Genomic DNA, 26863 nt, shown 5'->3' with positions numbered 1-26863 from the left:
TCCTATCTTGGATGACTTTTGAGGTTATATATAAATTCATTTCCCCCCACATTTGCTGGTACTCATTATTCCCCTCAGTGCCTGTTCTTACATTCTAGTTTCTTTATTCATGTAGCATTCAAGATGTTTTTGTATCTACTATTTCCCATACTCCATTGTGTGGGTTGAGAGGGCATGGCTGTGGCAGCTACATTGCATAGAGTTGCAAACATGGCACCTTACCAATGGTCTCCATTGTGTCTCTCTCTTCAATCAGAAGCTGAGCCCTGGGTATGTCGATGTGCATTCTCAGGGTCTGTTGTTGCTTGCTCAAGGTATCTGAGGTCCGAGTATTCTTACTGGATATAAAAGAGGAGAGATGCATTAACAAATACAGCTCATTGTTACATTATGGCAACATGTGTTTGTATACCAATTTGGTTTCTTATCTAATGATATGAATGCCTATATGAATGCCTCGAGGAGAGGAGGGGGGAAGAAGCACATGACAAGAGAATTTTTCTTTATTCAAATTGTATTTGTTCATATTAAATTTCAGCAGTCAGTTGTGAGGTTCAGAAAATACAAATTGTCAATAGAGACTAGCTCTGTACCTATCAATAGAATAAAGGGGATACCCATCCTACATCTCAAGTACTTTTTGATCTAACCAAACTTTTATCAGGAGTTTCAGATCTTTCCTTGTCCCTGACAACTCTTGAATCACGTGGCTGAAGGAATGCCAATACTCTGAAGGTCAAGTTCAGTCAAGAGGCCCTTTAGACCTTTGCATTGGGAAAACAGCCCATGAAAACGACAGCTTCGGCAAGGTGCAGCATTCCTACCTAGGACTTGATCTTGAACCAGAATTCCTGCTCCACAGATGAGTAACTGGGTTATGTAGCTAGATTATGCTAATTATGCAGAGCCCAGATTCAAACATTTTGGCCTGAATTTCTCACAAGGACTCTGTACCCTTTTAAGCTATTTACTTCACTAAGTTCTCACTTTGGAGGTATGCTTTTTAAAACAAAGATTCAAATACTTGTGTAAAACAAAGAGTATTTTGGGGGCTGTGGTGATCTCATACCTAGACAAGCTCTATTTCCCCCAAAACATATGGGAACTACTCTCCTGTGAATACCGGAAGGATCTGTTTAGAAACTTCACTAGGGACTTGAGTTTGTCCTTGTACCAAAAATAGAAGTGTAAGCCCGCTCCTCCTGCTCATCATGAATAGTTATGAGGCAGTCAGCAGCTGCTCTGCTAACCAGCGCTGGAGTCAGGCATGGGCTGTGCTCAACGCTGAGGGGTCTGCTATCAGACTGACACAGGAAACAAGCATAGTGACTGCTACGCCACAGTGATTGATCCAGACTCAGAATACGATCACACTCATGGACAAGGGCAATCAAAGCTGGAGCTAAAATCATCTTCCAAGGACTTTTGCTTCAAAGTCCCATAGGCCAGAGGCAAAAAAAAAAAAAAAAAAAAAAAAAGGCCCAACAAACCTGGAGATTTGGGGGCTAATGGTTCCTCCCTTCCTTTGCATTTGCTGTCCTTTTGCTGAGAACACTGCACCTGACCCTCACCCTAGTACCCACATGGCTGGCTCCCTCTCTTCATCTGTTCAATGGAGCCAGGTCATCCCTGTCTGGGAATGCCTCAGGCTTCCTCTCTAGCCATTTTTCTGCTTAATGTAGCCTCCTTAGCATTCAAGAGTTCCTAGCATATATAAGGTCTACTGGAAAGTTCTGTCCGTTTTGGGAATAAAACAAAATACAAATTTTTCTTACCGTCAATAAACTTCATTAAATAATATAATTGCCATTATTATTAATGATTTCTTGCCAGCATGAGGGCAATTTGTATATCCCATTTTTGAAAAATGTTTTATCTTTTGATGCGAAAAATTGAACCAGTGCTTGTTTGATATCTTCTTCATTTTTGAATTTTTTGCCCTTCAAAAAATTTTGTAAGGACAAAAACAAGTGATAGTCGGAGGGTGCTAAGTCCGGGGAATATGGTGGATGCAACAGATACGCTTCTGTAGCATTTCTTCCTTGTTGAAATTTGTAAAAATTACAGTGGCGTAAATGAACTTTATCAGTAGCCATGGGTACACTATCACTTCACACATAAGACTAATGTGAATCAACTTTGTTTTGGTTAATTTGCTACGTCAGTATGTATACACTAAGTGATAAAAATAGAGAGGCACACATGCGCCAAATAAACATGTGCTTACTTGTCGAAACTTGTTGTGATAGAAACGAACAGAACTTTCCGGTAGACCTTATATTTAATTGACCCATCTATTATCTGTCTTTCTCACTAGAATATAAGCTCTACAAGAGGTATTTTCCTCTGTCCTTTTCCCTGTGTCTCCTAAAACTTAGAACAGTATATGGCCAAAGTAGTTGCTCAATAAATACTTGTTGAAAGTTATTGATAGATTATGTTGTTTTAGGGGGTACAATGTGAGCTGAGTGACTGCTTTCAGAAGCTTTGCTTAAGGACAATAATGTTTTCATTCTAAATGGGCTATTAGGTACCAACTAAACCATTTTATTATTTTAGTCTTTGCTGCCATATTTTGTAATCTATTGTACGAAGGCTGAGTCTCAAAAATTATAATAATTGGTCATTGGAACAGCCACCAACCTTAAAAAAGAAAAAGAGCTATTTGCAGCAACCTCATTTGTGACCTGAAATAAGATTCTGAATGTTTGCATTGTGGAAACAAAATTGCATCTTTTATATAATATAGGATCATGCTAAATATATTAGTTATTATTAAAGTGGAATCTTCCACCAGCCATTTGCCATCACGTTGCTGATTAAAATAACAGAGAGCTGAGGCTGGTCCACAGCAGACGGCATTGCTGGACTCAGCTAATAAATTATGTGCAGTTGCTAGAACTCTTTGAAGTTTTACTATTCCCTAAAGCTTTATGGAGAAAAAACTAATGACTCTGTCTGCACATCACCCCTCCCCCCATGACATGGAACAATCTATAAGTATAAAATAACTAGGGCTATCAGAATCATATGTCATTATGAGAGTTGGGTAGATATTTTATAAAATGTGTACAAAAATCTGAACACCAAAAATGCTAAACAAATTTAAAGTCTTAATTTGAATGCTTCTCTGCTTCCAACCAACCCTTACTAATACTGGTCCTTGGACAACAGTCATGGGCAGGTTAATGCCATCAGGCTGGCCACTCTCACCTCTTAGATACTGGTGTTTTTCAAAAAAATCACTTTTGCCTCATCATAAAAAGGAGAATCCTTTCCATCTGACCATGGTGGGTGAAGGTTCTCTTCTCTCCCTTCTCTGGGGCCACTGGCTTGGGTGAAAGGGATGAGTGTCCAGTAGCATGAGGCCCAGACACGGGAGATGGCACCCCTGAAGAGGCTCCAGGTTGTCTGTGTGTGTCCTCCAGTTGCCTCGGCTTGTCTGGCCCTGGGCCAGCTAATCCCACCAAAGTACGCAAAGACTTCTTTGTGGAATATGGTTGTAAAATAAATGTTATCTTCACCAAGATCATAGAATGATAAAGCTAGGAACAACTCTCAATTGCTATTTTTAGGGGAGGGACATTAACATAGAAAAGGAAAATGACATACCCAAGATCACCACACCAGCTGGTGGCAGAATTAGGCCTAGAATGTAGGCATGTGGTCCTATGTTCTTACTGCCCCAGCTTAAGCATGGGGTAAGTCCTTGACTTTCCAAGAAAGTAGCAGCAAAAGTCAGGGACAGCAATTTTGTAGCCTTTTCTGTACTGATGCATGTGACAGACCTAGATTACCCCAGCCACATTCGACATAAGTATGGCCCTAAACTCACCAGGTAGGTGACCAGGTCTTTTGTGGCTTGACCTGTTAACCTGCCTATCTCAGATTGAACTGACTTTGCATGATTAAAAGCCTTGCTCTTACTTCTAAACCAATCCCATGAAAATCCACCTATATATTTGTGGAGCTTACGAATTCTCTGCCTTTTCAATCACTGTCACCCTTTGGAAGAAAACCACCTCAACTACCTAAATTCGGGGTAATTACTAATTTTAATGTTGCTAATTTCATGTTGGAAGCTGTCAACTGGGAATACCACTATTAATTCCTGCTCAAATCAACAGGTAGCCTTTCAACCACAGTAATTGCCCTATTAATGAAGAAGATGCTTTCTAATGTCTTGCTTGGGGCTAATGAGAAAGGGGAGGGATGCATTCTAGGACAGCAGAGAAGCTAATAGACATCAAATCATCCTAATGAAACAAATGCTGAACTTGTTGGAAAACACAGACTCCAGTATCTTGGACTTTGGCCGGAGGCATGAACTATGGTTTGGGATTGGGGGAGGAAGTGGTCAGAAGCTCTCTAGGACTGCAGGAACCAGGCTGGGGTACAAATCAGTAGAATGGACTAGAGTGGGGATAGGGACAGGGCCTGGCTGTGCTGAGCAAAAGTCTTGCGCAGTCTCATGAGGTACTGTACGAAGCTCCAGCCAGCCATTGTCAACTAGGGTGGGCCCTATGTAGCCAGAGTGTATTTAAGAGAAGTCAGAAAGCCAAAATTTTATGTGAAATCTCTTGGTTTCTAACTGTCATCAATAAATTCATATTTTAAAGTCTACCTCAGAAATTTCTTTTATTAAGTAGATATGTTATTTAAATGGAATGGCTGTGTCTTGTTTAGTTTTCCAATATTTTGTCAGATTTGCTTACCTCAAGTGCACACATGTCTGGGTGCTTCCGTGTGAGCACAGAAACGTCCTAATACTTACTTAGCAAACAACAGCAGACTTTCACAAGAGCATGGACTCAGGGAATTTTGTATAAATTTTCATAATTTTCTCATGCAAGTTTGAACTAGGGGGATGTGATTAGATACCTACTATGAAGGAGATATTTTACAGGCCATTGGCATTTCCGGATTCTCTTCTGAGCTCCAGTGTCTTGCTACCAGCCTCCTGACACTTCCATTGTATGCTTAAAAAGCATCCCAAATTCAACATGACCCATACAGGTCTTTTCATTCTCAACAACCCCCTTCCTCTACCCTGTAAAAAAGTCCATATTCTGCATCTATCTTCCTAATTTTGACAAATGACTCCAATGTTCATCAAATTGCTCACATCAAATATCTCAGAATTATCCTTGATGACTCTAAATCCTTTACCTGCAGCTCACATTGGTTTAACACATAGTGGCCAAACAGAGGTGTCTGTGGGAAATGTATTCCATGGGCCAATGACAATCCACCTCTACCTTAGGTCTTCAAAGATATTGGGAATTCAGAGCCTGGGCTCTTTGTGAATAACAAAAAAGTATTCATTTTATGCAAAGAAAGGGAAGAAAACTAAAGCCAGCTGTGGTGGGGTGGGGAGTGGGAAGCGACTCCATAACCCATCCTCTTTCTTTCCTATATGGAGCATCCCATATGGCAACATCAAATTCACCATCAGGGTCCCTGATATTTTTCTTATCTGGGTCTTAGCCTCTGATTATCCCTTTCAACTTTTGGTTTAATTATCACAATATATAAGATTTCAAATGCAAACTTTGGGGTGTCTTCTATAGTTGTGAACATTTGCTTACTTATTCAGCTGGCCCTGGCCACCTATCTACTCAATGATAACAAGTGTGGCAAGAACAGTGCTAGATGCTGCTAACATGATGATGACGTAAGTAGGCTATGACCTCCAAGACAGGTCACAACTAGATATTTGCAGCAGAGGTTGGTGAGTACTCTAGTGGAGGGGCTCTGAAGGTGCCCTGGGAGCTGAGGGCAAGACAAATCTTCCTTGATCAGCCCCTTGTACTGGGAGAGCACAGGAAACCACAAATTTCTTTTTGTGGTTTCCTCTTCACTCTTCTCTTGCTAACTCCACTACGAAGAAGGCTTGACCTCAAAGGTGATATATTTGGGTGGGAGCAAAACCAAAGCTACTCACGTATAATATAGTTTCTGAATTCCCAGTTTAATGGGAATCATTCTATTGGTTGAGTCCAGTCAACAAGAAAACTACCTATGGCATATGGAAAAGTATACTATTTGCTATGTTTCTATCTAACTAGGTAATACATGGATATTTTGGTACATAGAACAGAAATTATATGTCAAAAATACTATGTCTTATCAATTGTAGGCTGTCATTTAAAAAATCATTAAGGCAAGTTGAAAATTATTCTTTTAAACGTGATATCTGGAATGGTAGATTTATTCTTACCTCATGAGCATTTCAGCTAAACTCTTTGCATCTGGGAAAGAAAGTTAATGTTAGTACATGATAAACATCTCATTTACATTCACTTAGGCATTTATGACAAATGACAGTATTCTACAGAGTCAGATGACAATAGCCACTTTGAAAAGTAATTATACAGACATTTCACTAACAACCAAAAGTTTAGTGGATTCCTTATTTCTTCTACATGAAAGATATATATATATATATGTATATATATGTACATATATTATAAATTATATATATGTGTATGTATGTACATATATGTATGTGTGTATATATATATACACACACACACCACATATTACTATATATATTTTTAAGTTACAAAAAAAACATAACAGTTTGGAGCCATAAAAATTCTCAGACCCCTATTAAAAGTTTTCTTAAAATTCCCAGACACTTATTAAAGGTTTTATTACAACATATTTATTTACCACTTAAAAAAAACCCAACATTAATTTTGGTAGACAGAAAATTAACATTTTGAGACTAATTCATTTATATAACATAAATTGTACCTTTTTTGTTTTCAAATATTAAAATTAAAAAGCTTATTGCACCATAGATCACTTTTAAAAGGCATTATTCTAGAGCTGTGATTCCCTTAGGTTGAACAAAAAGAAGTGTATAATTGGCATATCATCATCTGGAAACTGAGATGTTTATTTCAAACTCAGAAATAAGATTTAAAAATTTTTTTTTTCCTCTTAGGACCTTGTTTACCAATACCTTGTTTGCACTCCTGACCAAAGTAATAGTGCCTAAAAATGATGTAGAAAAAACAATTCCACTTTTTTGATGACATTGCTTTAAAATTTACATTCTCCTTAAAATATACTGTATTTTTCGCTACATAAGACGACGCACCTGACCATAAGACGCACCTAGCGTTTTAAAGAGGAAAATAAGAAAAAAAATATTCTGAACCAAATTGTGTGTTAAAATATTTTATAAAATACCATATTTTTTGCTCCATAAGATGCACGGATATTTTCCCCTCCACTTTTGGGGGGAAAATTGCGTCTTATGGAGCGAAAAATACGGTAATTTGTTCTTTTTTTGTACATTTTGTCCTGGCAAAAATGAATGTTTCCATTCTTAGAACACAAAAGCCCTCTTTTTGTTTTTCTTCCATTGCTGTCTAAAAAAAAAGTCTTGATGTAGTGTTCAGTGAACAGAACTTTCTGGAAATGCATTCAGGTGACTGTGTAACTGCCTGTCTAGTGGAGAAATATATATGTTGGAGACTTTTCTCTCATCTCTCATCTTTTGGGGGCTGACATTTAAATGCAGTAATTTTCCTGTCGGGGAGCAAGCAGTATGCGGTTACTGAGAGGTGAGGACAGTCACAGGGATGGACACAGGTGGGCGGGCACTCCCAGGGACCCAAGCTCAGTTCAAGTCAGCCATGTCAGTTCCCACTGCAACCTCGTGCCCAGGCCCCGGCTGCATGCACAGATGGGTCCAGTCTAGGAAAGCAAACAGCTCCCTTCCGCCCCACCCACATGGTGAAGCAAAGAAAGCAAAACAGCATTTAATTTCCAGCTCACGCCTTTATATTTATCACAAAGACAAAGAAAATAAGATGAGTTTCTCCTCTTCCTGAATGATTTCACACTTGCAAAGTAAATACATGTATGCAAAATGCCAGCAGCTTGGGGATAATTAGCTCTGTATAACAACCAGGCAGTGGCTAGTTCAACACTGGAGAGAAAGAGAGGAAACATTCCAAGATGTAAACATTGTACTCTAGCTCCCGACTTGAAGGTAACTCAGACTCCAACATCTTTGGAAGGGACCTACTTTCCTCATTTTGCTCATTAGTGTTCCTTTTCTATTTTCTGGTCAGTCATCACAGATTATTCTCCTGTGACTTTTTCACCTCAGTGTACTAAGGAACTGCGGGATCCCACAAGTGAGAACAGAGCTCCCCTCAAATCCCGACGGGCTCCACCTGCGCGTTTTCCTTGTCTCCAGCATCTTCACTGAGGTTAAGCCGGCCTGCAGGAGTAGGCAACCAAAGACATTTTGGTCTATCCTTCCCTATGATTATCATCTTAGAGCACATCCCCTCTTTTTTTGAAATCTCAGCTCCTATTTCCTCCTTTTGATTTCATCAACTAGTGTGAGAAAACTTATATTAATGGAAATTCACTTCTATGAGTTCAGCTATGAGAAGCTCTGGTGGAGTTTTTCTGGATAAGGTCACAGTGTTCTGGAGAATTTGGCACAGAGCTGGGCTCACAGTTAAGCACATACTAGGAGTCTGGTTTTGCCAGTTACTTCAGGACCGCTAGCTTGTATTCCCTTCTATCAGTCTCTGCCTGGGAATTATGTCCTGATCCAGAAACATTCAGTCATTAACTTGTAGCTGAGTTGAAATTCATAAGCAACATCTGTTGCTTCAAACTCCTTTATTGTCACTATCCTTAAGGCCCTTTGTACACAGAGTGGGATAAGTGTCATATCTTCAGGAACACACAGAGGAGCCAATGCCTAGTGCCAGCTGACTGATGGAGATGATCCCAGGAGAGCAATGTCTCAGGCTGGATCAGTCTGGAGGGTTGCAAGGTTGTCCACACCTCAAGGGCAGCATGAAGCTTGGGGAGCATGGACTAGAGTGGGGAGAGTGCTCCATGGCACAGAGTTGGTGTGAATTCAAATTGCGAGATCCTGTAGGAATCAAGGCGTCCGTCAGTTGGACGGGACAGAGAAATTTCCAGTGGTGCTTGGGGATGGTCAAGACATGAAGGAGCTAAGGGGATGTGACTGTGTGTTACTGAATATAATCTGGAATATAAAGTGGCCCAAGGGGAAGAGTGGAAGGAGGGTAGACGTGGTGGGGAATAGGTGTGGGTGCTATAAACCAGCACGAATCAGGCCATCTGGAGCGCTCAGAATGGGGGTTGGGCGGGGACGTGTTGGCAATGGAGGGAGGTCGTGAGGGTTGGATTAGAGGACTGTAGTGAGAGCAGGGGACAGGGAGTGGATAACATTATAGTAGGTGGGGGTGCCTGCATGAATCAGGGACCTGCTGGGTGTGAGGGCAGAGGGACAGCTGGGAGGTCAGGGAGACCACAAGATGTGGCACATACAGGGTGGGGTGTGAGGTGACACAAGTGGCAGGCACAGGAGTGTAGATGGATATGGAAGCAGCAGCTTGGTGAAGGCTGAGGTCTTTGTCTTCAAATTCCAGAATATGGGAGTACTTAGCATATTAAAGTGAGTTGGGGGCATTCGGTGAAGCTGTTCAAGGCAGATTTGGAATCAAGTTTGAGAAAGATGTCAGGGCTGAGATGAGGCTCGGGGTTTTATTCATGTTCATGTGGGGACAGTAGAAAGACGATAGAATCTTGGACACACCTCTGTGGGATAATAGAAGAATCTTGGACAAGTTAATTTTTAAAACATCGTGAAATCATAGAGTCTATGAGCATTAAAGAATTTTCAAATCAGCCTCTTAAGAAATGTTTGCACCCTTTCCCCAGTGTCTGGGACAGATGCTAACAGGAGCTGGGCCACGGGGGCTCCAGGAAGGGTCCACACTGTCACTGTGCCTATGGCACCCCACTTCACGCTCCCGGAGTTGACCTGCTCATCAAGTCAGTTGGTCTTTACCACCCAAGTTGTCTTCATGGGACCAGTCCTCTGTTCTGTCTCCTTCGTCCACATCTCATTTATAAGCCAACAGTTCCCTCCCTGGGCTGCCCAACCTCAGACCCTCAGCTCTCTAAGTGACATCAACACTGCAGAAAGGAAAATGGATCTGAAACACACCCTTTACTGTGTCACATCTGTGCTCTGAAACTCTTGAAGGGACCTCCCTGACAGTGGGACTCCCCAGCACAGAGGACCAACCTCCATATGCTGGTCCCACACCATCTGTCCAGCTCTGTGGCCTCTCACTGAGGACCTCAACCCTCTCCCTGAGTCTCTTAGTCTTGCCTTCTCTGCAGGGAACCCCATTGTTTGCTTCCTCCAAGGCCTTCCACACCTCCCAGGACCACTCACAAGGCATCTGGATAGGTCTCGGGTGGCCCTGTCTGCTTCTTTTTTCTTCTGCTTTCTCTTTTCCAGGTCAAATTCTCTAATTTCCTCTCCCACTTCTCAGATGGCATCCTTTTCAGGTCATTCTCTACACAGGTTTCTTCTCTATGAAACACCTGTGGTTTCTTATTGTCCTTTATTAAGTGAGGTTGAGCTCAGAAGCTGGTAATTTTTGTGATATCCTCCTTCTCATACATCAGTGAGAACACAAGGCTCATTATATGGGTTGCAAATGAATTTTCACAACTACATAGAAGACTTTCCAATTATCCTTATTAAATTTCATCTCCTTGGCTGCAGCCTTTCAAAATCTTTTACAATTTGGATTCTTCCCTCTGATGCATTAGCTTTCCCACCTGGGTTTGTGCCCACACAAGATCAGCCCAGCTGCCCTTCCTCCAGCGTGGCCTGGGGCCCCCTCCCTGGCCAGCTCTGTCAATGTGCAGGTGGCTTGGCCAGGCCTCTGGTGACAACCACCACTTCCTGACTGCTCATAGACTATCCTCTCTATAACCATATGTACTTCAATCTATAATTTATAGAGTTTAATTTATTGTCTTTGAAAATGGGTATGGACTATAACTATTTTCTAATTCCTCTAATTTGATTGTTTAAAGATTAAACACAAAGGTCTTGTGATTATGTCTGGAAAATTTTTGTTCAGAATTCTAAAATGTTAGGATCTTTGGAGTCTACATACTGGAACCCCATGACCCCTTCCTTCATTTTCCCAGTGGGAAAAATATTTCTCCCTTCAGTGGATGATCATAGCAATGATTGGTGTCCACAGTGTGTCCACTGCTTTTCATTTGGCAATTGTGTAATAGTTCATTGTAAACAGGGTTTGCCTCCCGTCTTAGCAAGGGGATTGGGAATATTATTTAATGTACAATCTCTTCCCCTCCTCCCATAATGGCAAGAACATAGTAGGTTTTGAAATAATAAATCAATTTAAATAGTCAGGGGCTCTGATTTTCAAGCAACCCAAGTTTCACTTTTTCTTCCCTCCCTTCTTCTCCTTTCTTCCCTCCCTCCATGCTGTGATGCTCCTGACCCAACTGGGGTTGCCTCTTCCAAAGAACTAATTGAACCATGTATCAGTTGGAGTATTGACATCTCCTTCCTCTTCCATAATCCTATGCTACCCACTATCTTGTTTCCATCACTTAATAGCTGTGCAAATAGGTCAGATAGAAACCTGGCATTATTTTGCCCAATTTGCTGACATGAAAACTGAAGGGAACTTGTCCAAAATTACACACCAGTGATGGCAGAACGCAGAGAGCCCTGATCAGTGTCACCTACCCCAACTGTCATTCCATGAAACTTCTTCAGATTTTGGAATGTTCAAGAAAGAAATAGTCGGGTAATAGCAAATGTTGGAGAGGCTGTGGAGAAAAAGGAACCCTCATTCACTGTTGGTGGGACTGTAAAGTAGTACAACCATTATGGAGGAAAGTATGGTGGTTCCTCAAAAAACTGCAAATAGAACTACCTTATGACCCAGCAATCCCTCTACTGGGTATATCCCCCAAAACCTCAGAAACATTGATACGTGAAGACACATGTAGCCCCATGTTCATTGCAGCACTGTTCACAGTGGCCAAGACATGGAAACAACCAAAAAGCCCTTCAATAGAAGACTGGATAAAGAAGATGTGGCACATATACACTATGGAATACTACTCAGCCATAAGAAACGATGACATCAGATCATTTACAGCAAAATGGTGGGATCTTGATAACATTATAAGGAGTGAAATAAGTAAGTCAGAAAAAAACAAGAACTACATGATTCCATACATTGGTGGAACATAAAAATGAGACTAAGAGACATGGACAAGAGTGTGGTGGTTACCAAGGGTGGGGGGAGGGAGGACATGGGAGGGAGGGAGGGAGAGAGTTAGGGGGAGGGGGAGGGGCACAGAGAACTAGATAGAGGGTGGCGGAGGACAGTCTGACTTTGGGCGAGGGGTTTGCAACATAATTTAATGACAAAATAACCTAGACATGTTTTCTTTGAATATATGTACCCTGATTTATTAATGTCATCCCATTACCATTAATAAAAAATTTATTATAAAAAAAAAAAAAAAAAAGAAAGAAATAGTAAGTTAGCTTCTGAAGGTTTATCAGTGAAACAGAGAAAAAGAAGAAGCATTAATGGAGTATCACTAGCTACTTTCTAATATTACTTTTGCCCATCAAAAATATATGGTTTATTTCTTTTTATTATTATTTCTATATTCACTACCTCTCAGGTTTTCCTTATATTAAAAAACCCCCACTCCTATTAGCATGTCTTCCACCTACTGCCCTTCTCTCCACTTTCCCACTTGAATTCTTGGAAAAGTATTCTGTACTCAGCTCCCTGACTCTCTGTGATTCCTAGATCCTCACATGTCACTGTGACCCACACCACCCCAATGAGACTGCTCTCCTGAGGCAGATGACCAGTCACCTTCTGACCACCAAATCTACCTTCAGCGATCATTTCCTACCCCTCTTTGTGCATATGGAGCGTTAGCAAACGGTATTTTTTCAAACTCTTTTCTTCCACATTTTAGTATCCCTGGGCTCTCCTGGTGGCATTTCTTTGTCATTTCCCAATGCGAAAGATTAAATGGGGAGTGAGGAGGCCAGGACAGATATGTAGGAGCAGCAAGAGGTTTGGAGAAAGGTGTCACAAAATCTAAATCTCAGAGTGAGCTGAAGTTTGTGAAAAGGTGTGACAGGTGATTAAAAGGCTGTTTAGCTGTGCTGAGCAAGAAGCTTACTTGAGACAACGTCATGGAATTAACAGAAGGCCGGGAGCAAAGTCTGCTCTGCTTTCACATGCATCAGGAGGAGGGCTAGTCAAGCCCAGAAGTGTGGACCAAGTGTCACCAGAAAGGGATGGAAGGAAGGAAGGAAGGGAGGCAGGGAGGGAGGGAGGGAGGAAGGAGCATAGAACCAAAGAGTTGCAGAGTCCGTGGTTCTGAGCTCGTCTAAGTCTGCCTCAAGTCTGCACGTCACTGGCTCCTAGCTGCACACTCCTCTCCCTTTAGAGTATCAAAGTTCAGGCCAATTTATAGTTTTACAGATAAGAAGAGATTTAACCTCATTTGCAGAGCAGGTAAATGTGCCCATGCAGAACCACATGACCAAATTCTCTCTTGGAATGGCCTTCCGAATTAATCAGTTTTATAATATTAACCCACTTCAAAACATGTGTAAAATAATAAAGGAAATAAAGGCATTTTGCCACAGACGTATGGTCACATTTTATATCAGCCATTGATTTTTGTCTTTAGCTTATTTGAAGTTTTAGAAGAAGCTTTTGGGCTTGGTACTGGCTGTCTAGTGCCAACATAACTTTGCACCCTCTTGGGTAAACTCCTACTAAAGGAGGAAGCTTTGAGTAATCCTGGAGTTGATTACTTGACATGGGAATCAAATTTTTATAAGGTCAAGGCAGCTGGGATTGTGGGCCCAGCCAGTGATTCATCCTATAACCTTGTACTTCAAAGGATCTAGAAGTGTGTGTGGAGGGGGGGAAATCAGGGTATCATTAAAATCAAAATGTGGCTCCCGAACTCCTGGATAAGGTTATACGTTGGGGAAAAATGTAGCACTTAATAACTTAGACTTTAGGAGGCTGATATGCTCTAAAATTAGTAACATGCTCAGGAAGAGAGAATATAGGTTGGCTAAATTGCTGAGTCCCTTCCTCCCTCCCTCCCTCCCTCCCTCCCTCCCTCCTCCCTCCCTCCCTCCTTTCCTTCCTTCCCTTCTTCCTTCCTTCCCTTCTTCCTTCCTTTTTTAAATAACATGTTATTGTATTCACCTACCTAGTTGCTTGTCTCTATGGGAAAACATACACTGCTTATAAACATTTAGTCATTCATAGCAATCAAACAAAGTCAACAATATGAAGTTGACCTTACATAGTAACCTTAACAGTGCCCATTAGGCAGCCCTACAATATTTTTCTATAACCCAAATTTTCTTATTTTTATATTGATTGGTGCTTGCTCAGGCAACATAGACATATTAGGAATGTTCTTAATTTTGGACAATAAAAAATATTATATGAAACAATTCTTTCTGTAAAAATCTGCAAATATATTTAAACTCATTCTAACCCAGGCACAGGATCTGTGCCTTATGTGGGTCAGGTTAGAATTGGGTGATCTTACTAATGAACTCTGTTTAATATGGCCCTTTTGTGGAACACTTCTCAGCGCTACAGGAAGATGATCCTGTCCCTTATACACCTTTATTCACTGCTGCTGTGTCAGCATCTATAGTTCTGGGACAGAGTCTTTGTAATCGTTTCTCTCTAGGGCCTGGTCAAACTCTTGTGATCAATAGAAATGGTTAAGAAGAGGATTTAAAAAAATTTTTTTTTATTCATTTTAGAGAGGAGAGGGAGAGACAGAGAGACAGAGAGAGAGCGAGAGAGAAGGGGGGAGGAGCTGGAAGCATCAACTCCCATATGTGCCTTGACCAGGCAAGCCCAGGGTTTCGAACTGGCGACCTCAGCATTTCCAGGTCGACGCTTTATCCACTGCGCCACCACAGGTCAGGCCAAGAAGAGGATTTTACTATTGGGTATAAAAAAATGTTACATCTGGCACATAGCAGATAATCAATAATGGTTTGTTGGATTGAATGTGTTTCAGCGCACCCACATTAAAACTTGTGTGAGGAAGCAGCTGGAATTGGGTGCCAGCCCTTTGCATTCTTGCTGCTCTCCTCTCAGGCTCCTGGGGTGGAGCCTTCATCCAAAGCATGCAAAATGCCAACCTGCGGAGAGAGGCCCTTGTCCCAGGCAAGCTCCTACTCTGGACTCTGCTGCTCCTCAGCATCCCTGATGAATACATCCTCTATGCCACAGTGATTATGTTCCTCCTCCTGAAACCTTGGCGTAGGCTCTATCTTTTCTCTGGCCCAAAGAAAAGAGACCTGTTTCCGGGGAATGAGCATGCTCTCTGACGTGCAGCGTTGCTTTCTCTACCAAGACCCACTACCAAACGCTGTGTCTAGAAGTAGAGGTGCGTACAATAAAATTGTCAGTTCCAGCATATTTTCCGGATACAGCCCTTGTAGAGTAGTAACTAAATTACAGGAACTATTAAGGATGGAAATAAAGGAGGCATAGACCACCATCAGTCTGACCCAACTGTTTCAGCAAGAGTCAGTAAGAGTTTTAGCTTCCTTCTTTGCCCTTGGTAAGAAAAAGTGAGGTTGGGGTACTGAAGTCCTACGTAGAATAGCAATGTCTAAGAGAATAGCTGGGTAGGAAGGAGAAAGCAATAGGGCCTGGGGGTGGAGGGTGGGGTGGAGAAAAGGTGAATCTGGCAGAGGGGGGTAGAATGTCAACAAGAATTGCTTTGAGGTTTAATATTTGCTGCCAAATCCTTGTAATCAGATAGACATGATTAATAAAAAATATATATATTTAAAATGTTGGTTTATTAAAGTGAAATGTGGGCAATTCATAGTCTTCTAAATGCAACTAAGCTGTCTACATGCCACAGAACAGACCCTTTCTTGGTCTGTCTGTTATTGGTACCTCAATAATAATGTTCCTAATATCCAGCCTATGAGACTTCTGTTTTCTGTGAAGGAGGGTTATAAAAATGTCCCTTTGGTATTTAGTGATGAACACTGTTAGTGAAACTCAGCACAGCTCATCTTGTACTGAATTTCTCAATGTATTCAGGCAATATTATATTTTTTCAGTGCTGAATTATATAGCTCTTAACCGGCCTCTCCTTCCCTCCCCAGTCAGGGGATTAATCACTCCTTGTCTTGTGCTTACACAGAATTTGAAGCTCCTTTTTAGCATTCACGACATCTTTTGTTTTTTTCCTGGTAGATATCAATGTGTCTCCCCCGATCCCCCCCCCTCCCCCACACACACACTAAACCTAGAGTTCAGAGGCACTTTCTTTCTGTCTTTATACATCAAATGTCTGATGTGGGGTTAGGATACAGGACTCTCTCAAGGAGGGTCTGCAACAAGACAAGGTAAGTAGTCAGTGGTTATGAAGCTATTGGAATGAGAGGGATGCTGCATTGGAATTACCGGGCTACAGAAGATTTAAACTTCTGTTGAAGTGTACAGATGGAGTGCCAGGCACTTCAAATATTTTAATTTGTTGGTAGAGTGGAAGCAAATCCACAGTAAAATGTGGTAGGGTCACAGAAGGAGGAAAGCTCTGGTAAGTGGACACAGGCAGGAATGCCACCGTGTCCTGCTGCTCTAACTAGATCCGGGCCAGCTTCAGTTTCTACGGAGGAGTAGTGCTTTCCACATACATCTGCTAGGCTCTGGGAGATCACAGATGTGTTTGGGGAGGGGGAGTGATTCCAGATGTGCTCCTCACATGCCACTTTAAGGAATACACAGAACCCTGCATGACGTTACTCCACACTGCACTGACCTAAAATGCCAACAACTTGCATGTGCATTTTACCAAAAGGTGACCCCATTAAATACTCTGACAGTAAGTAAAAAGCAAAGGACTCAGATGCATTTGTCGTGCATAGATAGGGTTTTGTGCTTGAAAGAACTCATTGCCCTCACACCACAGAGCCAGGGCAGTAACGGCTGTTGGCCTGAACTGGACATAGCCTCATCACCCGAATTTGGAGCTGGGTACTGTTGTTGTGGGGCCTGCCAACAGTGGATTCCTCCAGCCTAGTTTCTCTTCCACTGGGCTCCAGCTCAAATTTCTAATTCGGAAAAGTGTGTTTTCGGCCTTGTAATGCTTCACCAATATCACCAGCCCTCAATTTCCTCTTGCACCATTGAAATCGTTCCCATTTCCAGAACACACCTGGTAGGTCCTCTCAAAGGAAGCCTGATTGGTGGCATTACTGGACTGGCTAAAAGTGAAAGAAAGTAGGGTTGAAGAACTCAAGGATCTAGGAGAGTGACTTTCACTCCATTTCTGAGTGGTTTTTAGGACGTTTCCCTGAAGGCTGTCCAGTCTTGCTGAAGGGACATCGCAGGATCAGGCCGATGGGGGACCTGGCTCTGGAGGAAAAGTCAGTGACAGTGGGCCTGGTGCGTGACAGCCGGCCTCCACTCACCTCTCAGCCGCTTCAGTCTCTGCTCCCGCCTCCGTCTCCGCACCACCAGCAGCAGCACAAACAGCAGCAGGACCCCCACCAAGATACAGGAGATGGTCACCAGCATCTTGAGCCCCTCGTTGGTCGTCAGCCCTTCTTCGCTTTGGACGACTGACTTAATGAGTGGAGGGATTGTACCTGAAAGCAGGGCCATGATGTTAGATGGCTATTAATGAAGACAGCATGGTGGAGTTTTAGGGATGATGGGTTACAACCATCGCACAACATGATCCAAGGTGTCCTTGGTGATGGGGAATGAGAAAAAGTCTTTATCTAGGTTCTTGCTAATTTATCTATTTGCTCACTCTCTTCCTCCTGCTCAACTTCGCACTTAGTCTATGGCATATCAGGTCAGAATCTACACTGAGGGTAAAGCACAATTCCCTGAAAGAGACTTCATTTTGCAACTGCTGGGTGTGGGCACCTGGATGCATAATGTCCAGGTGAGATACTGAAAAAAGCCACGTGCATTTATTGGACTCAAGTGCCACCCAGAGCACAACTGATAGAGACTGTTTTTAAAATAGCACATCAAAGAAGAAACAATAGTTTTGGCCCAGGAACAGAAGAGAGTCTGCAGAGAGACTGTGTCAGGTAACCTAGCTGAAAGGAGCATAAAATCTCCTTCTGTTTGGTTATTCACTTGATTTTTACCACAGGGGAAAGATCGAATCTACTTTAGAAACTCTTGTTTTAGGGTCTGAGAGCCACAAACCACTTATTAGAGGGGAACCATCCAGGTACCCAACATAAGCTGCTTCTGCGCCAGACCCTGTCAGACAGCACTATGAAATTCAAATTATTTAGAATGATAATGAAGCATCTAAGCAGGCTGAGCACTGAACTACTGTAAGCTGATTTCTCTGCACAGGCTGAATATAATGGTGCAGAGATTCAGACGTGGACATCCACATTTTATGGGCCATGTGCTATTGGCATCCTCCTTTACGTAAAATGCTCCAGTCCACCCCACTGTATTTTCCATGTAAAACAAGGACCAGGATGCCAGTGATTTAGAAAAAAAATAATACAGTTCCCATTGAACAAACATGATCGGGACCTGGTATTCAGTGAGCAGAGCAGGGATAACAGAACCCCAGTTCTCTATGCAATCTGCTAAGGCCAAGACGAGTGTCCTTTCACCTTAGCTTTTGGCTAGAAACCCAAGTCTACAAATGCTCAGAGCCCAGGTAAGAGGCACATGAGAAATGCAGGTGAGCCAAGGCAACACAAAGACAAGCAGACAGGTGTGGCTAAGGAAATGGCAGAAGAAAGAGCCAAAGAAAGAAATGGAAGAATCCAAAATCTGACTCGTGTAGATGTGAGGTTCATTGTGAATGTTTGTTTTTTTCCAAAATGAAGAAAATTCTTCAGGCAGATGTGACAAAAGAGATATTAAAGCTCTATATCTATGAAATTGGTTCAAAAAAACCCTGTCATCTTTTGCAAGGAAAATATAAATGTGTAGTCTTGTTTCTTGGAGTAATAAAATCATTTCAGATTTTGGAAAATTAAATGCAGGACTTTTCATGGTTATAATCTAAGATCCTGGATAGGGTGAGAACATTTACACTTTTTATTTTAGAAATGACAAATATTTAAAATCTGTGGAACACTTTTTTGAGTTAGAACCACACTTTCTAACTAAACTGCACATAAGTGGTTCCTAATTAAACGGTTAGTTATAAACGTATCACCTGCCAATGTGCATATCGATCACTCTGGCATCCATACTGATTACAGAGAGGCTGCCTGTCAGAGTATGATGATTGTGTCAATTAAGGTTAGCACAAATTCTAAAGCGAGACATCTACTTGCTACCCAAATAGATACCTGCTGGGAAAAGACTTTGGGGAAGCCTTAAATACTAAGTAAAGTGTTTGGTAAGTGTCAGAACCCTTTGTTTTATAAGACCAAATCATTAAATGATGTTGAGGTGAAAGCATGTGGGAAGTGCCACTCTGCCCGTGTGAAGGAGCATCTTTGAATGCTGTCACATGGAACTGAGGTCTGGAAAGTTAGGAATGCATCTGCCCAGGAGAAGAACTGTTACCATCCAGGAGCTGGGCTGGCTGTCCCACTGCCATGGGGAAGAGTGTGTCACAGGGGTGGGCCAGGCTGGTGTAACAATACCAGGACAGCTTTCACCTGAGGACCTTCCTATGTTCTTGCAGCCAGGCTTAAACTACTGGAGATGAGCCTGAACTCTGGCCAAGGAAGACTCTGTAGAGATATGGCCATGGACAGGAAATTCAGGTGAGTGTACACACTGGGCCAGAGTGGGAGGAGGCAGCTGAAGGCCATCACCTGGGACAGTCCAGGAGAGGACGTCCAGATGAGTGTCCCAGTATACCTCACCTCATGAATGTCCTTTGATTTATCCTGAGGATCCTTGGGTTCATGGGCCTTTTTTTCTTAGGACAGTATGACCTATTCCCCAGGGAAGTTCCAGAGCTTTAACTAACCCTTTGAGTAGTGCGAACATTCATGTACATCCTCATGCCTCCTGACCATTCAGGGTACGATCAATTTATTTTAAAAATGTATAAGGCAACATTTAAAAAAGGCAAATGTATGTTCTTCTTGTTTCCATAAAGTTGTTATAAAACAAACATGATTTTAAGTTAATAAAACTATAACTAGAACTAATTTCATTTTTGGGGGAAAATGCTCACTCCCAGAGGTCAGCGAGTGTGAAAAAAACTCACTACTCAAAGGGTTAATTAATCAAGGTCCCAAGTGCACATAAGCAGAGGAGGGACATTCTCTAGCCTGCCTAGAGGTAAATAAAGTACTGGGGTGCTGGCTCAGGCTCAGGCACAGACTTTCTAGGCTAAGTCATCCACACTGTGGTCTGATCTGATCCACGAAGACGGGACAGAAGGCACTGACAGGAGCTAAGCCAGGAGCCCAGACATTCTGATTAATTGCAACTGGTTCTGTCTTGTGATTAAAGCCCTAATTCAGTCACGGCCACTCCCTGAGAGACATCACTGCTGGGCTGCAGGCATGAATACCAACATGCTGCTACTTGGACTTTCTAAAGTTCTCTAAATACACACCTTCTAAAGACACACTACCCATCAGCTTCCTTGGGCTGGGCATTTGTTCAAATATCAATAAATGGCCCTTGAATAGTAGTTTTAGAAAACAAGAATAAAAATCAATTGTTTATTTTTAGACAACTAAATGTCACAAGACACCCCATCTGGTCTTCAAAAAGCCCATGCAAACTTCATGTGTGCACGCGCTCATGTAGTATATGTGCACTAACATCTTATGACATACTTCTCTTCCATCAGCGCCTCTACTTCTGCTCAGAGATGAACATAAGCCCTTTTATCATGAAATATTGGTGTTGCATATGCAGTTTAAGGGCTTAATGAGAACAAAACAAAAAGTTTTTATGTGGGTTGGGATGGGATGGGAAAGGGGTGGGAGACAACAAAAGCAATGTTAGCTCACAGTCATTGACAAGGTACAGAACCACATGGTGAAGAATCCTTCAACCCAAAGAGAATCATTTCTGCACCAAGACTCCCTAATGACAGTCCCGTTGGCCCTCAGACCCTTATTTCTGGATGGCAGCCCTGGTCATGTGGGTACAATGAACTAGGGAGCCCTGGAGGGAGTGGCCCCAAAGCCTAATGGAATCTGTGGGCAGCAGTCACTCTGTGCCAAGGATGAATGTCAGATGGAAGAGAGATAGCGAGCATGTGCATGTGTCCTGAGACATAGACAGGAGGGCCACAGAGCCAGCCAGCTTACTGCCGTCGTAGTTGAGCGTGGCGAAGTTGGCCTGCTTCTCTGCACAGCCGGCGCTGTTGCACACCCTCATCTGAAGCTCGTACCACGTGGCTTCCTGCAGGTCGTACAATATGTACGACTTGGAGAGAGACGTCCGCTGAGCTGTGGTCCAGACTGTGGTCCCAAAGGGCCTGTACTCTAGTGTGAAAGAGGTGATGGGGCAGCCGCCATCATTCCAGCCGATGAGGTTCAGCCTCACACGTGTGGTGTTGATGCTGGCGAAGAGCTCCTGCTCCTTGGAGAACTGGGGCTCTGCAGGAGAAGGCACAGTGGGGGTCAGCTGTGGGATACATGAACAAGAGCCGTCAGAGGTGGCACACATTCCCCTCGGGCTCCTTTCTTCATCTAAGAAGGGAGCTCAGTCCAAGTTGGGGTCGAAGGCCACTCCCAACTTGTCCACTATTGATAGGACCCTTATGGACCAATGTAGGCTGTCTCCTACTGCAGTGACCTAGGTGTGAGAGAAAATTGGGTAGATAGAGGTTACTTTGGGTATACAGGGGGTCCTCGGTTTATGACAGTCTTAACATATGATGCTTTGAGTTTACAATGCTCACACTCATAAAAACTTAAAACAATTGAGATATGTGTGTTTTGACTTATGCCATTAGATTGTACTTATGGCCTACATGGGCAAACTAGTTTGGTTGCCCGCAGTGGAAGAATACACAGTAATGCAGCATGTAAGTGAGTGATTTGGTGTCCCCAGTATGCTTACCTCCACCATTTTGGATTATTAAAAGCACAAGTGTTTCATTTGTCTTAGGCTAGGGTGTGTTTCAACTTATACCAAAATTCAGTTTACATCACTGTCGTAGGAATGGAACTGTGTCATAACCTGAGGACCCCCTGTGCTCTGGTTCCCTAAGGAACATGCTATTTTTATGTATGCATATACTTGAGTGGTTCTGAAAGACCTGCTGTGGTGTGCTAGGCTCACCTGTTTTCTGGGGTGGACCTGACTCAGAGAAGACAGGGTTGGATTAGAAAACCATCAACAGGTATCCCTCACTATCTGAATGCTTCACACTAGAGTCCAGAGATCTCATGGATGTGTTTCTGCAGAAGTCAACCTCTCATCATCTGAACCCTTCCCACATGCTATCTGAAACTTAGGCACCAGATTCAAGTAACACCTCTGCCTTCTCGATTCTCGCTCCCCTGCCATCCAGCCCACTGCACTGGTTAGCAGGCAGATGCGAGGGAAACCTACAAAGGCCCTCTCTCAACCTCCTCAGTTACACTCACCTACAGCTATGACCCTCCCTCTTCCTGGTCTCCCAGGGCTGCAAATTCCCCTTGGGGTTCATCTCCTTGAAGGTCCAAGTTTCAGATAAAAGAATCCACCTCACATTAAAGGTTAACAATCTGCCCCAGGCACTTCCCACCTGAAAAGCAGGGCTTAGGAGGCAACATGAAAGTTATCGATAGAGGGGGTCTGGGGTGGAAAGGGGGAAGGTCACATCAGATGGTCAGAGGATAAATGTCACATTCATGACTGCCCAGGCTGGATACTTCAGTTTGGTATGAAAGCCCTTGATTTTCAAATGACACTCTTTAACTGCAAATAAGATATTGAAACACACACACACACACGCACACACATACACACACACACACACACACACACACACACACACACACACAAAACCAGAATACTTACAAGGTCCAGCTATCTCTCTCTTTGTGCTGTGACACCATCAGACCCATCTTGGGAATAAAGTTCAAGCACACAAACAAACATGCGAAATATAGGACATATTTGTGATTGCAATCCCCCCTTCAATGCAGAAAATGGAGGAAATCTAGAGACAAGAAGAAGGCGTACATACCTTTCCCCAGTGTTTTTGCCTCTATGATCTCACTTATGCGCCCGGGGCCCACTCCGTTTTGTGCGGTGAGAGTGAACTTATACCAGGTCCCGCATTTCAGGTTCTCCAGGCGGTAAGAACGTTCGCTCGGGCTGATGGGAAAACTTCCCCACTGCTCACTGTTGTCCTCCGAGTACTGCAAGATGTAGCCTTGAGAAGACAAGATATATTCAAAAAGAGCATTATTCACTTTCTAGCAGGAGTTGAGCAATGTTTGCACTTTGTACAGAGGGGAGCTCTCAAAATGTTCATGTCTTCAGAAGAAAATGCTGGAACTCTTCCTGGTTCCAGGGTGGGAGAAGGGCGGTGAGGACACATTGATTAGTGGGGCATTTAGGCCACACTGGGCATTACTATGGTGGCATTGCTGGGTGGTGTGGTGGCGATAAAGCTGCTTTCTGTCCATTCCCTTTTAGAAGGTGTACTAGGCAGAGGGGAATGGACGCTCAGTCTCTAGATGGCTGCCCCTCATAGCACATGTGCCCGAAATCTTGGGCATGATCATGGTTTGGGGCTGAGTTATTTTAAAAATATTTTAATTTTTACTTTACTCAGTTTTTTGAGAGAGAGAGAGAGAAGGGGGAGGAGCAGGAAGCATCAACTCTCATATGTGCCTTGACCAGGTAAGCCCAGGGTTTTGAACCAGTGACCTCAGCGTTCCCAGATCAACACTTTATCCACTGCACCACCACAGGTCAGGCAGGAGGCTTAGTTATTTTTAAGAGAACCAAAGCTCTAGGAAAGGGATATATTATCAGTGGTTGTAGGAATCCCCTCGACCACCCTCTACTCAGTTCACAACCAGATAGAAACTCAGCTCTGAACCCTGCAGCCCTCCCAACATTGCAAAGGGAACCTGGCTTCACCTTAGTTTGAAAAATCCCTACAACACTTCTTTTCTGCACACGACTCCCGTCACTTCTACTTCACCTCTACTAACAACAATTGTCTGTTTTTTGAACTCTCACTATGTGCCAAGTGTTATCCTCAGCCAGTTACATGCATTACCTCATGTAACCTATGAAATAGCAATTGTTTTCTCCAAGGTACAGATGAAGACATTGAGGTCCAGAGAGGTTAGGTAACCATCCTAGGGTCCGTGAGATTCAAACCCCAATGTCAGAATCTAAAGCCCATGCTCCTCACCCCTGTGGTCACTGAGACATTCCTCCTTGTGATGACCATCTCTGTTACGCCAGCCACCTTCCTGGGGCAAACATATCCTATCTGCTTCATAGCTGTCTCCTAGGTGTGCACACCTAGGCAATCCAGGACTAGCCTGACTGGTGCACGGCGTCCTTACACCAACGCACTTGTATTTTCTATCTTGCCATAAGCTCCATTTTTAACACTGGCAAAGTGCTTCTTACTATAGACACCCCTAAACCCCAACTGGCAGCATTAAGTTTTGTCCAAACATCTTACATGGAGATCACCCAGCTTTGATTCCTCCTCCCACGGTCATGGTCAGTGTCTTCCCTACTCCTTCCTCTCTCGCCCCACCTTTTGGCCCTTTGCAGCCTTGGGGTCCCTCCTCCCTCCTGATCCTCATTTTCTTGTCTGTGTCCCTGATCTTCACTAGTCACAGCACCTTTATGACCTGACAGGTGTGTGATGGATCTGTGTGCTCTTTGCTTCCACCATCACATCCTGATGTCTACTCCAGCTCTGTCTAAACCGCCTTCTGGGTGCCCTGCACACTGTGGGATTATCCTCTCCTAACAATCTCCTCTACCTAAACCTCTGCTAGGAAGTTTTTCTAAATCTTGGTTATGGAAACCCCATCCTAATGGCTTTGGCCATCTGTGTGTTTTGCGAATCACTGGTTGCCTTTTCTTGAAAACGTTTCATCACTAAAAGTGACTTCACCTCAGTCCTTCTACTCTGACTTTGTCCTCCACTACCTCTCCCGTGCTCTCACACCTGCAGAACCAAAACTTCATCTCAGCCTATGACATGAAGGCCCTTTGGACTCTGCCCTCAGTGCATTTTTTTCCTTTCCATATAAAGGTCCTCTAGTCTAGTCAGCCTAGAACCTCTCATAGACCATTTTAATAAGGAGCCTGTCTCACTCATCTTCTGACTTCCTGCTTCACTTATCTCGCCAGTCACCAACCCTGGTCACCTGGGATCTGTTTTTCTTCCCAGCTGCCCAGCATCACTTTAGAAAGTCATTAAACTGTGGTAACTGTGACTACTACAATTTGTGCTGTTTATCTGCAGCTGGGACCTCCCTCCCACTTGGCGATGACTTCACTCCTCTATTAATGACGCCCTGTATGCTCATACGGCTGCTGTTACAGACATTTCCCACACTCCTCAAACCCACAAGAGCATCCTCACCCCTAATCACCGAACTACTAATTAAAAAAAAATCTCACCTCTTTCCTAAAAAAGGGAAGATCCTCCCCTTCACCCAGGGGAGTGCTAATACATGTTTAACAACTGGCTCTTAGGGAGAAAGAAAGAGTCTTATTGGTAGCATTTCTGATTTCAATGGTTGGTAAAGACGCCCAGCCTGGCTGCAGTCACTGAGTGCAAAGCTGGAAAGGGACGCAACAACTTGTTCTCATATGCTGGAAGGAGCGAGAAGGTGGGGCTCCAGGTCCTACTGGCTTCACCCTAAAATGTCCCCACATTTCCACTTGACTTCTCACCACCCTTCCTCCTTTCTCAAAGAAAGAATATCCCCTGCCTTTGGAAAGCTAAGACTTCTATCTTCTCCCACCCACTGAGAACCTCCCTGGTCATTCAGCCTCTCACCCCTGTGCACCCTCTGTCTCTTCACCTGGAACGACCCCCTTTCCTTGATCTACAACTCACACAGAACGATGCTTTCCCAACTCCACATATGCTAGAATTATCACGCTATCTCATTCCTTTTGTATAAACTTCCTTTATTCTATTCTACTATGCACTCATTGCAAAAGCTCTGTGCAAACAGATTGTTGTCCATCTAAATTCTAAGTTCTCCACCTTTCAATACCTTATAACAACAGTAACCATGGTTACTTGAATGAATGACTGAGTACATTAATGAATAGATGATACAGTGATGACAACACAGGTAGGAAATGGTATGCAGAATCTTGAGAATCTTGGGGGAGAGTTTTCCAAATTTCTTTTTTCTTTTTTTTACCTGTTACTCTTTAACTCAGATTGAAGACACAATAATTTTGTGGATGGGGTTCTTCAGATGAGCAATAATACGTTTCAACAAATGTCATAAAAATAGGTGCAGTTTCTTATTTAGGTAATGGAAGAATTAATCATAGGATATATTTTTTTGGAGGAATAAACTAACATAAAATTATAGGATGAAGATGTGTCACTTATCAGCCTATGGATAATGGCAACTCATCAATCATTGTGGACAATCTGTTTATTATCACCTCTGATAGAGCTGCCCCCATTGTCTCCAGGGAGCCAGGAGAGGGTAATGGAAGAGGACGTCGTTTTGGACACGGTGAGCCGAGGTTGATCTGGTGGCACTAGATAAGAAACAGTTGTGAGAAAACAAGAATTAGTTTTTTCACATCTCTAATTTTCTTTAACAGTCATTTACCAAATCATTTTTAACAGCCATTTATTAAATAAGTGTTTAAAGTTGCCAAAATATGCGATTCACTTCTGTCAAAGTGTCTATTTAGTTGATATCCTGGGCTAAAGAGATAGAATGGAGTGAATCTATTATTTAAAAAGAATTCAACCACGTTGCTAGTTGAATTTATATCTAACTCATTTCCTCACCAATTGCTTGAATGTCTGAGTTGTT

General features: G+C 42.9%; 1 protein-coding gene across 1 annotated transcript in view; it reads right to left on the bottom strand.

Moving 5' to 3' along the window:
* Nucleotides 1-26863, bottom strand: part of DSCAM (DS cell adhesion molecule) — a 636673-nt gene that overhangs the window by 28163 nt on the left and 581647 nt on the right. Inside the window, exons 24-29 of the mRNA XM_066370162.1 lie at nucleotides 26481-26579; nucleotides 23050-23238; nucleotides 21179-21469; nucleotides 17372-17548; nucleotides 6221-6251; nucleotides 223-338 (exon numbers count right to left, since the gene is read on the bottom strand). Coding sequence (XP_066226259.1) covers nucleotides 223-338; nucleotides 6221-6251; nucleotides 17372-17548; nucleotides 21179-21469; nucleotides 23050-23238; nucleotides 26481-26579 — 903 coding nt within the window. The remainder of the gene's footprint in view (nucleotides 1-222; nucleotides 339-6220; nucleotides 6252-17371; nucleotides 17549-21178; nucleotides 21470-23049; nucleotides 23239-26480; nucleotides 26580-26863) is intronic.

The sequence above is a fragment of the Saccopteryx leptura genome, chromosome 2 (genome assembly GCF_036850995.1).
Source record: "Saccopteryx leptura isolate mSacLep1 chromosome 2, mSacLep1_pri_phased_curated, whole genome shotgun sequence".
Lineage (NCBI taxonomy): Eukaryota > Metazoa > Chordata > Mammalia > Chiroptera > Emballonuridae > Saccopteryx > Saccopteryx leptura.
This window is presented reverse-complemented; position numbering and strand designations above follow the sequence as displayed.